The sequence below is a fragment of the Somniosus microcephalus genome, chromosome 34, assembly GCF_052327205.1.
Source record: "Somniosus microcephalus isolate GS21.2 chromosome 34, FLI_Smic_1.0, whole genome shotgun sequence".
Lineage (NCBI taxonomy): Eukaryota > Metazoa > Chordata > Chondrichthyes > Squaliformes > Somniosidae > Somniosus > Somniosus microcephalus.
In genome coordinates this window covers 22859796-22872365 of record NC_141020.1, presented here as the reverse complement: position 1 = coordinate 22872365, position 12570 = coordinate 22859796, and the positions used below count along the sequence as shown (strand labels likewise).

The 12570-nt window shown below is 45.7% G+C and overlaps 1 protein-coding gene across 1 annotated transcript in view; it reads left to right on the top strand.

Annotated features, from left to right (window-relative positions):
• Positions 1–12570, top strand: part of LOC147096877 (cation channel sperm-associated auxiliary subunit gamma-like) — a 297982-nt gene that overhangs the window by 229859 nt on the left and 55553 nt on the right. Inside the window, exons 14-17 of the mRNA XM_085973141.1 lie at positions 3438–3511; positions 9160–9240; positions 10158–10214; positions 10695–10851. Of these exons, the coding sequence (XP_085829267.1) occupies positions 3438–3511; positions 9160–9240; positions 10158–10214; positions 10695–10851 (369 nt within the window). The remainder of the gene's footprint in view (positions 1–3437; positions 3512–9159; positions 9241–10157; positions 10215–10694; positions 10852–12570) is intronic.

Below are 12570 nucleotides of genomic sequence, written 5' to 3'. Positions count from 1 at the left end.
CGACATGTAAGAACACTGACGCTTTCAGTTTATCACTTTTCTCATCAGCTCCGATTGCCACTATATACAACTCCAAACGTTGTTTGAACCTCCTCCAATTTTCAGCCACATTACCTGTCAACTGAAGCTTCGCCGGTGGGTGTAAACCTTCCATTTTTTACTTCGTTAGCTATTCTCCAAAGGTAAGTAACGATGTTCTCTTTTGGCTTGCTAATATGTGGAGAGCTGATTTAACAAATGGATGGAGGACGCCTCCTCAACAAACCAAGGCAGCCTGGCTGCAAATTGGTGAAGAGGTAAGCACCAGGTCTTTGTGTGCACCCACCTGGGTTCAGTGCCGCAAAAGGTTCAATGACCTGCTACGCACAGCAAAAGTGAGTATAACATCACACTTACCTTCAATCTGCTCCTCATCTCCACTCACCACCAACACTCTGCATTGCCAACCTACTCCTGCACATCCCACTTTACCCTTACATCCCTTGCACCCTTAACCATCCCTCTCGCTATGTACAGAATTAATTCACCATTCTGCTATGCACCCCTCACACTCGCTATCACTGTTATGGAATGGCAACAACTAACAACGCACAGGGAGGGCCCTTGGTATTGGCACCTCACTCCATCTTTGTCTCCCTCTAAGCTTCTATGCTATGGATTCTCTACACTCACTCCAACATTCTCACTCAAACTCCACTTGTGTCCCTCATTGCAGGAAAAGAGAGCCCACAATAAGAGGGAGAGGGGCAGGACAGGAGAGAGCCACCTTCCATTGCGCACTTGACCACCGCTGAGGAGGCTGCTCTTGACAGTGTCAGAGGTGCTGAGGAGCTGGAAGTGGGGGGACGGAGAGACGGGCGCAGTAGAGCAAGCTGGTGACAGAATAGATTTGCAACCCTCTCATTTAGATTGCATGAGTGACTGATATGGCATCTGATATTCATACAGATTGAATTCTGATCATCTGTACAATTCGATGTGCCTGTTATGTTAATATCACTTGTCTAACTCATGCCTTTACTCCCCCACAGGACCATCGACAGCCCCCCTCCCCACTGTCCAGAAGGAAGAGTCGGAAGTCACCTCAGAGGAAGCTGCAACCTCTGAGGGTGCAGTGTCAGCAGAATTGAGCTCACCCAGCACCAGCGCAGAGACGCGCACCTCGGTGGGTCATTCGCAAGATAGAGAGTAGTGTTGTCACCTGGTGTATCACAGCTCACACGTGAGCATTAGCAGATGGTGGAGACAGGGACAGCAGTGGAGAGTCCTTGTCGGAGGCCGCAGGGCGCTCCTACCTCTGCTCAGCTGCATGTGGACCCTGTGCCTCTGGGGCCATCCAGAAAGAGAGCGGTGCTGGAACTTCAGCAACAAGTGCAGGAGTCTCTGACAGGTTTTGCATCCATGGTAACTGCGAGTGTGCAGAGAATGGAGGCGTCCATCTCAAACATGAGCAATGCTGTGGTGGAGACAACGGCGCATGAACGTGCTGCCATGGAGAGGGTGGCAACCTCCTTGGAGGACATAAGTCGCCAGACTCAACAGAGCATGGTGACTCTTCTAAATAGATGGTCTGCTATGGAGGATAGATGGGCATCTATTGAGGAGAGACACCAGAGGTACATGGACGTCCCTGTTATGAGGACTGTCAGCACAGAGACGGGTCCTCATGGCCCCACTAATGTGCAGCAAGGCACTCTCCAGCTACTTGCTAGCAGTGAAGTGCGGGCGACCCATGAGAGGGATGTTGGTGGTTGACAACAAGGAAGTGGGGGCTCCTCTCCAAGCGCTCACACTCCCATGCCACTGCGGAGCCCTCGGTCAGAGCCCCAGATTCCTCACCCAACTGAGATGGCCATCTCAGCCCCTGCACAGCCGCAGGAGGAGCAGACTGTTGCCGAGCTCTCCCAGACTCCCAAACCCAGAGGACACCCACCAATGGTGTCGAAGCAGGAGCAGCATGAAAGTGAGCAAATAACAACAGAAAACGCTGGAAAAACTCAGCAGGCCAGGGCAGCATCCGTGGAGAGAGAAACAGAGTCAACGTTTCAGGTCGATGACCCTTCGTCAGAACTGGGAAAAAGCAGGAAATGGAAAGCGAGTTTAGGGGCTGGGAAAAGGGGGAGGGAATGAAAGAACAAAAGGGAAGGTCGGTGATAGGATAGAAAGCAGGAGAGATTGAGAGACATTGAGAGACATTAAGAGATATACAAGGCGAGAGGAGGTGGTAATGGGACAGGTTAAGGAACAAAGGATGGCTCTAGATGAGGTGTGAATTGCGCTGGCAGAATGAAGGACAGCTGCCATGTGGGAGGGAAGAAAAGGGGGCCAAACAAAAAGTGTGGATAAAAAAAAATATTTAAAATTTTTTAAAAATCTGCTGGTCTGGAAGAGCTGTAAAGCCAGCGATCGACCTGATCCTGTCAGTTTCCCGCCGGATGGGTTAGGTTAAAATTACCCGCGGGCCCAAGTCACGCCAATTGATCTGCTCAAAACCGCACTCTACAGGCAGCAGTAGATTTGGGATAACAACAGAAAACTCTGGAAAAACTCAGCAGGCCAGGCAGCATCCGTGGAGAGAGAAACAGAGTTAACGTTTCAGGTCTGGGACCCTTCATCAGAACTGGAATTGGGATTTGGGATAATTAGAGGAAGCTGTGGTGGTCGAGGACAGGTCAAGAAGCAGCCAATAGCGGAGGCAGAGAGCGGTGCCAGGAACAAGAAGACAATTATTAATAAAGCAAGAGATGAAAAATGAATATAAGCAATCTATATATGATATTTTTACTTTTAAAACAGGAGGAAATGACTCATCTGCAAGCTTACCAATATGAGAGTTGAGAAGAGCACAGCTCTTGCTGTTCTGCGATAGGCATGGAACTGCAGCATCATTGAGCATCACAAAATGTCAGGTTGTTACCTAACATTGGAAAGTTACCGTCACAGGAAAAGGGTCACATAGAGCTTCTCAGTGGAATGGGACAGGACCAATTTCCCCCCCGCAAGCTCCACTGACTCCCCCAGTGTGCGGCCCATTCAATTTTTGCGCATGCGCGGTCCCTACACTACAAAAGCCGGTGAGCAGCCTGCGCGGGACCTTTCAGATGACTATCACAGGACTTAGCAAATTTTACTAATAAACACTAATGGAATAGTGGGTTTTATGCCAAGAGCTATAAAACATAAAAATTGAGATGTAATGATGAATCTATATAAAACCTATTTAGGCAGAATTACTATCAGAAGAAAGGAAGGACCTTTCAATAGAATGTAACAGAGCATAGAAAACTTAATAGTATATTCATAGATTTTGCACTGCTTTTCAAAATAAAGTTTTATTTTGGTGTAGCGAGAGATTACAGCTTTTCCTAAACTATAAATGGTAGGTTCTTTCAATCAAGCCTGGCCACACTGGCAATAATTTGTGTTTTGTGTTATAGGAAGGTATAGTAGAGAATATGACATCGATCAGGCGTGGATGTCAGCACATGTTTCCTCCCCAGAATATGTTCTGGTAAATCTACACAGGGAGGAGATATTAAATAGAGGGAATCTAATATATAAGGTATGTGACGTAAGAAAACTACTAGGCAATAGGTCTAAGCATTAAACAAAGCTTTAATCAACTGTTTTACAACATGGAGGTCTAGTTGTGTCCTTCACTAGTTCCTGTTAAGAATGTCCTGCGCAAGCTGGGCCCGTGCCCGAGTATTTATACTCTCCCTGGACAGCGCCACTCGTAGGCCGCTCAGTATTATTTCATAAGTCTTTCTTTCATGAATGACTGATTCATGTCAGTATGTATAGAGTATTGAGACATACAAAGGACACAAGGGGAAAATGTAGTTCACTTAATACGCCATGGAGTAATTGCCACATTCTATAATGGGGTTAATCTTAACTTTTATCACCGGTCAAAAAACGGGTGATAGCAATCCGGCAGACTCCCAATTTTCTTTTCTATTGAAGTATGGATACAAAAAAAAGGCAAGTAGTTTGTACCTGAACACGAGCAGCTTGCACCATTGTGCATTGAAGGGATGAGCAGGATATGATGTGGGGTGGGGGAGGGGGAGTGAAGTCGTGACATGGAGAATTGACTGCAAAAGCTCCTGCCAATAATCTGATGCATGTATTGGTTTGGAAGGGAAGGTGTTTTTGTCATGGTATAGGATGCTTCACACAAAATTACACTTCTATCGAAAAGAAAACATCACTTTAGATGTTTAGTGAAGGTGAAACAGTCTTACAATAAATCCCAATTAAGTGTATTTTTCCTCTCTGTAGACCATCCACCTAATAAATCACAAACCAGTAGACAAGGTGGTGCAGAGGCTGACAAGTTACACCGAAATGCAGCTCTTGGGCCATGTTCTAGAACTGTATTAAGTTGCAATTTGCATCAAATCATGCATTATTGTACCAATTTGCACACATGCCAACTAATAAAAGCAAACCCCATAGTGTGTCTCATCCAACACTCTCTATTGCTCCGCTATCCTGTCAGTGTTGTGCGGAGTGAAGCTGCTGCTGAAGTCCTCAAAAAGTATAGCTCATTCCTCACCCTGCCACTTAATGGAGACAACAGGAGCAAGTCACAGTCATAGAGTCATAGTCATAGAGTCATAACGGCACAGAAGGAGGCCATTCGGCCCATCGAGTCCATGCCGGCTCTCTGTAGAGCAATCCAGTCAGTTCCATTCCCCCGCTCTATCCCCGTAGCCCTGCAAGTTTATTTCCCTCAAGTGCCTATTCAGTCTCCCCTTGAAAACATTGAGTGTCTCCGCTTCCACCACTTCCGTCGGCAGCGAATTCCAGGTCATCACCACTCGCTGCATCATTTTTTTTTCCTCACCTCCCCCCTGTATCTCTTGCCCGAAACCTTAAATCTGTGTCCCCTAGTCCTTGTACCATCAACTAGTGGGAACAGCCTTTCCCCGTCTAGCCTGTCCAAACCTGTCATAATCTTGTACACCTCTATCAAATCACCCCGCAACCTCCTTTGCTTTAATGAAAACATCCAGCTTCTCCAACCTGTCCTTGTAGCTAAGATCCCCCATCCCTGGAACCATTCTGGTAAATCTCCTCTGCACCCTCTCAAGGGCCTTCACATCCTTCCTAAAGTGTGGTGACCAGAACTGGATGCAATACTCCAGTTGTGGCCTCACCAGCGCTTTATAAAGGTTCAGCATAATTCCTCTACTTTTGTACTCAATACCTCTATTTATGAAGCCCAAGATCCCATGTGCATTGCTAACCACTCTCTCAATATGTCCCGCCACCTTCAGGGACCTATGCACATTAACTCCCAGGTCCCTCTGTCCCTGCACACTCTTTAAAACTGTGCCATTAAGTGTATTGCCTCTCCTTGTTCCTTCTGCCAAAATGCATCACCTCACACTTCTCTGTATTAAATTCCATCTGCCACTTGTCTGCCCATTCTGCTAGCCTTTCTATGTCCTGTTGCAGTCGATTGATATCATCATCACTGTTTGCCACACCCCCAAGTTTGGTGTCATTGGCAAATTTAGAAATTCTACTCTGTATTCCAATATCCAGGTCATTTATATATATCAAAAAAAGCAGTGACCCCAGCACTGACCCTTGGGGAACACCACTGTCTACCATCCTCCAATCTGAAAACAGCCATTTACCACAACTCGCTGTTTTCTGTCCTTAAGCCAATTCCTTATCCAAGCTGCCACTGACCCACCTATTCCATGAACCTCAATTTTGTTAACCAGCCTTCTATGTGGTACTTTGTCAAACGCCTTCCGAAAATCCATGTAGACAACATCCATTGCATTCCCTTCATCAATTCTCTCTGTTACTACATCAAAAAATTCAATTAGATTAGTCAAACACAATCTTTTACAAATCTGTGTTGGCTTTCCTTAATTAGCTTAAACCTCTCGAAGTGCCCATTAACTTTTTCCTTGGTTATTGTTTCTAAAACTTTACCCACCACTGATGTTAAACTGACCAGCCTGTGGTTACTAGAATTGTCCTTACACCCTTTCTTGAACAATGGTGTCACATTTGCCACTTTCCAATCTTCAGGCACCTCCCCCGCATCTAGGGAACATTGGAAAATTATGGCAAGCCCTTTCGCTATATCCTCCCCAATTCCCTTAGCAACCTGGGATGCAAGCCATCTGGACCAGGCGACTTGTCCACTCTAAGCATACCCAGCCTTTCTAGTACATCCTGTCTATCAATTTTCACCCCTTCCATTTTCCACTTCTACCGATATTTTGTCAGCATCCACCTCCTTAGTAAACACCGATACAAAGTAATCTAGCCTTGCCTTGCACCTCTAAGCATATAGCACCTTCTTTGTCGAAATAGGCCCCACCCCGCCTCTTACTACCCGCTTACTGTTTACATGCCGGTAGAAGATTTTTGGGTTCCCTTTTATGTTAACTGCCATTCCACTCTCATATTCTCTCTTTGCCAATCTTATTTTCATCTTCACGTCCCCTCTCAACTTACTGTATTTGGTCTGGTTCTCCCTTGAAGAATTCACCTGACATGCATCATACACCCTCTTTTTTTGTTTCCTCATCTTCTCTATCTCCCTCGTCATTCAAGGAGCCCTTGCTTTGGTTCCCTTACCCTTCTCTTTTGTTAGAATGTACCTAGCCTGTAATTGGAACATCTCCTCCTTTAAGATCACCCATTGTTCCATTACAGTTGTTCCTGTCAGTCTTTGGTTCCATTTTACCCTGGCTAGATCCTTTCGTATCCCATTGAAGTTAGCCCTATTCCAGTTTAGAAGTTCCACTCTAGATTGTTCCTTGCTCCTCTCCATTGCTAATCTAAATCTTATGATACAATGATCACTCTTACCCAAGTGTTCTCCCACAGACACTTGGTCGACCTGGCCCACCTCATTCCCCAGCACCAGATCCAGCAATGCCTCCTTTCTAGTTGGGCCAAGAACATATTGATCAAGGAAATTCTCCTGAACACATTTCAGAAATTCCTCCCCCTCCTTTCCCTTTACTCTAGCATTATCCCAATCGATATTTGGGTAATTAAAGTCCCCCAATATCACCCTCTATAGCTCTTGCATATCTGCAATTTCCCTGCAGATTTGCTCCTCTACCTCCCTCTCACTATTTGGAGGCCTATAGAATACCCCCAATAGCGTGATCATACCCTTTTTGCTCCTCAACTCTAACCAAATGAATTCTGTCCTTGTCCCCTCAAGAACATCCTCCCTTTCCAACACTACAATGTCTTCCTTAATCAGCACTGCCACCCCACCTCCCTTTTTTCCTTCCCTATCTTTTCTGAACACCTTGGGCAGGAATTTAACTCAGGAGTCAGGTTGGAGGCGGGACTACAACTTTCGGGGTTGTAGTCCCGCCTCCATCGAGATGCGGCCAATCCACGTGATTTTAACTTGATTGACCTTGTTGAGCCCGCCCAGCGGGCTCAGCAGGCCAATTAAGGGCCACCCGGCAACAGGTGATGTCACAGACTGAAATTTCATCTGTCAAGAGCTTTTGACAGATGAAATATCAGTGTTTCACAGCTGTTTGAAGCTGTCAAACACTGACAGTCTTACTTATAACCTGAGTCCTTCTCCACGGACTCAGTTAGAAATCGTTCCTGCACAGTAAGCTGAAGGCTGTCACTTTTGACAGTTCGCAGCCATTCTGCTTTCTGTGCCGGTAAGATGAGGGACTCCCGGAACCTAAAGGAAGGAAGGCTGAAAAGGTAAGAAAAGGTATGTAAAACTTATTTAATCACTTTAGACACATCAAACACACTTACCTTTGCACTCATGCACACATCACTCACCTGAACACCGACATCTCGACTCCTCCAAGTCCTTCAACCCGACGGCCCGCCTCCTCTAACTTGGCGTGGTTTGGAGCCGTCGGGAATCCCACACTTCAACATCAAAAATAGGGATTAGGCTAAAAACTGCCTGTTAACTACCTGTTAACAGGCAGTTAATTGGCATTAACCCCTTCCCGCCTCGGGTAGGCGGGTCCCAGTGCGGGGCGGGTACCCGCCTCCTTTGAAACTGGCATGGAGGCGGGTTTGGGTGCGGGAAGGGGTCGGGACCCCTGATTTCGGGATTTTAACACCCCCCCCATGCCTCCAATCCCGACTCCATGACACAATGAAAATCCTGCCCCTTGTACCCTTGAATATTAAGTGCCCAGTCCTCACCGTTTTTAAGCCACGTTTCCGTTATTGCCACATCATATTGCCACACGGCTAATTGTGCTTGTAGCTCACCAACCTTATTCACCACACTTTGCGCGTTTACGTACATGCATTCTAAACCCATTTTTGAATTTTTCGTAGTCTTTCTTAGTCTGCTCCTATCTAATATGGTACTACTAGCACCTCTAGTACTATCTTCTCTAGTACTATCCAACACACTCACTCTTTTATGCACCTTATTCCTCTTTTCTACTCCTATATGCTGGTGCCCATCTCCCTGCCAAGCTAGTTTAAACCCTCCCCAACAGCACTAACAAACCTCCCCGCGAGAATATTGGCCCCGGCTCTGTTGAGGTGTAACACGTCCGGCTTGTACAGGTCCCACCTTCCCCAGAAACAGTCTCAATGCCTCAGGAATCTAAAGCCCTCCCTCTCTCCAGCCACGCATTCATTTGTTCTATCCTCCTATTCCTGTACTCACTAGCACATGGCACCGGGAGTTTTCCAGAGATTGCTACCTTTGACGCCCTGCTTTTTAATCTCTCTCCTAGCTCCCTAAACACTACCTGCAGGACCTCATCACTCTTTCTGCCTATGTCATTGGTACCGATATGGATAACGACCTCTGGCTGCTCACCCTCCCTCCTCAGAGTGTCCTGCCACTCAGTGACATCCTTGACCCTGGCACCAGGGAGGCAACATACCATCCTGGAGTCACGTCTACGGCTGCAGAAACGCCTGTCTGCTCCCCTAACTATTGAATCCCCGACCACTATTGCTCTTCCACTCTTTTTCCTCCCCCCTGTGCAGCTGAGCCACCCGTGGTGCCGTGGACTTGACTCTGGCTGCACTCCCCAGAGGAACCATTTCCCTCACCAGTACTCAGAACAGAATACTGGTTGGAGAGCACATTTTTTGAATCAATTTATTTTCTTTTGTTGTCTGTACTATTTCACTGACACTCCTTCTTTCCTTCAGGTTACAGTAAAGGACCGAGAATACTACAAAGGACAAAGTTTGTCAGGTGAAAATCTGGTGCTGATTTCAGTTGTAATAAAGGTGAGGCTGTGAACTGAAGTAATGAGAGAAACTAAACATTCAGTGCATACAACAGCAACTTGCATTAATATGGCAATCAGACAAAGATGAATACCGAAACAAAAGAGTTTTTTAGGAAAGAGATGGGTTTTAAGGAGGGTCTTGGAGAAAGGAATAGAAGGATTTGATGATAGGGTGAGATGAAGAGGAGGAGGGTCATGTAGAGCAAGAATGCCGCATAGACCAGTTGGGCTGGATATGAAATCAGCAGTTGGGACAAGGGGAGGCTGGCAGGGAGAAACAAAGGTAGAAAGTGAAGTGGCCTGCGGGGCAGAATGGACCAGCAGGGCAGAAGGAGAAGTGTGCTTTGGAGCAGCATTGGGGTAGACGAGGACATACTGCTGAAGAAGTGGGTCTAGCTATGGGTGCAGAACAGAGCCAGTGGGGAGAGGAAGGCAAGAGATCATAGTGGGTGAGCAAGAAAATAGTGAGATGTAGGAATGGCATCGTTAGGGCTGTAGCATTTTGAAAGAGTCCAACATTGGGGAGGGTGACTGGAGTCCTACAAGCTGGCGAAGAAAGAAATGCAGGAATGGGGCAGCAAGGAGTAAGACATAGTAATGTGGGAGCAAAATATTGAATTAAAAATGTAAGATAAAATACTTAATGGCCTGGAAAATGGTGAAAAAAACCATGAAGATCAAGATGGAACTGGGCAACTCATGCACAGTACTAGCCATGGTGGCAGGGCAGCACATGCATGCTGAAGACTCAATAGATTGCTCATGTTTCAAGGAGCATTGCAGGGCAGTGATTACATTAATATTGCAAATCCTAATTACTGGCATCATGGGGAAACAGTGGGTGTCAGCTACCAGGCTTACTCTTGGCATGTAGAGGGAACTTTGGTTTAATAATAATCTACCTCTCTTTCTCAGGTGGTGAACTCTGACCTTGCCTGCTTCCGGGAGTATGCGCAAAAACTTGAAATGCAGGTGACAAAATTAAAACTATTTTTGTTTATTAAAAGACCGCACAAGGGATGGGTAATAAATGCCGGCCTTGCCAGCGACATCCACATCCCAAGAATGAATTTTTTTTAAATACTTGCGACAAAAAATCAAGTAACTCTCCATTCACAGCGTTACTTATTACATATTATATATTATCGTTCCTTCATCGTCACTGGGTCAAAATCCTGGAACTCCCTCCCTAACCAATGTGGGAGTCCCTTCACCACACGGACTGCAGCGGTTCAAGAAGGCGGCTCACCACCACCTCAAGGGCAATTAGGGATGGGCAATAAATGCTGGCCTTGCCAATGACGCCCACATCCCAGGAACTAATTTTTAAAAACTTAAGTAGTTCCATGAGCACCTGAAGATCATTCACCTTTTTACTATGTATTTGGTTTATTTCCAATTCGCACAGTGAATATAAAAAGAAACTATGAGTGAGTTCTTTCTACTTCACAGGGTGATGCACTGTTGAAAGTCTATGTAGGCTGTCCACCTGGTAACAGACTTGCTTTTGACATCTCCTACACCCTTGAATACAGCACCAAGAAAAATACCATATACTTTGACTGTGTCGAGGTCAATGAAGAAATTCCATGCTTCTATTATGAAATCCGTAAGTGCATTCCACCTCTACCAAACCATACTCTGAAAGAAATATGTTTATAAAATAGCTTAGCATTTAGCCAAAATATCTTAAAGTGCTTCACAATGCCAATTAACTTTCAAGCTATGTAGGGAAATTTCCTCATTTGTTCATTCTCCACATACAAATAGTGTATCTTTGTTATTCATGAGGGTGAGGAAAGGATTGCTTGTGTAACTTCCGTCTAAGAAATTCCTCTTTTAAGACGTTTCCTCCCCAAGTAATGAGTTGCCTGCTTCCACTCTGCTGTGTATATTGCACTGAGATCCATACTCTCTGTTTATTTTGTCTTGCTGCCGACAACAAACCTTTGTTCTTTCACATTACTGTTAGGCGGTTAACAATTCAGCGCATAGTTCTGTTGTAAAATAGAGTGGAAGCTTTCTGGTTCAAGTTTTCTCAAGTTTTAATTGTGTTTTCCATTTAAATTTTAGAACCATTTTTCTGTTTGTTCAAAAGCATTTGAGCTTCGATTTTATCCCAGCCCATCCAGCGTGAACGGGGTGGGCGAGTAGTTAAAATGGCAGTCAGGGGATTTGCGCCGTGTTCCCAATGCATTGCTGCCTAACCCCATTTTAACTGAGCTTAAAACTTATTCAGGAGGGCTGTCAACACCTTTCAGAAGACACCTGGTGTGGGGGGCTATGTAGGAGTCCACGGTGTACAGATCCAGTAACTGTCCTAGACCTGATTGAGGATCAGTGCCTCAGGAGACTCCTGAAACCTTCTACAAGTGGACTTGTTACCTGCTGATCCAAGGGCGGGGCATGCTTTGCCAGTAGCTCTCAAAGTCACCACAACCCTCACCTTCTTCGCCATTTTCTCTTTCTATATTGCCCGCATCTCCCGGTCTACAGTACACAGCTGCATTAAGCATGTCACCGATGCATATTTATCAAGGCTAACCAATACACCACCTTTCCCATTGACCTCTGCAGTCAGCAGGAGAGAGCTCAGGGATTTGCAACAGTGGGCAGCTTTCCCCGTGTGCAGGGCGTCATCGACTGCACACATTTTGCCATCAGGGAACCACATCACCAGTCAGCAATATTTATCAGTAGAAAGGGATACCGCTCCATCAACGCGCAGATCATGGCTGATCACAGAAACAGGATCATACAAGTTTCTGCAAAATACCCAAGCAGGAGTCACAACGCATTTAACCTGAGACACTCTACCATCACCCAGTATTTGACCCTCCTAGGTACATGGCAGGGTGGGGTACCCCCTACAGCATGACTCGTGACACCCCTCCGCAACCCCACTACTCTCAAACAACACAGATATAATAGAAATCGTGGGACCAGCAAGATCATAATTGAGCATACTATAGGGATTCTGAAGAGGAGTTTCAGGTGTCCCAACAGATCTGGGAGGCCCCTACAATATGCCCTATGAAGAATCTCATGCCTAGTCATTGTTGCAAAGATGCATAGACTGATTAAGTCAGTAGGCAAAAGTGTGGCAGATGGAGTTCAGTGTTAGGAAGTGTAAAGCTATCCACTTTGGACCCAAGAAAGATAAATCGGATGAATGTCTAAATGGTGAGAAACCAAGAACTGTGGAGGAGCAAAGGGATTGAGGTGCCCATGTACATAAATCACTAAAAACTAGTCCACAGACACAAAAAGTAATCAAAAAGGCTAATGGAATGTTGGCCTTTACCTCAAGTGGAACACAAAGGTAAAT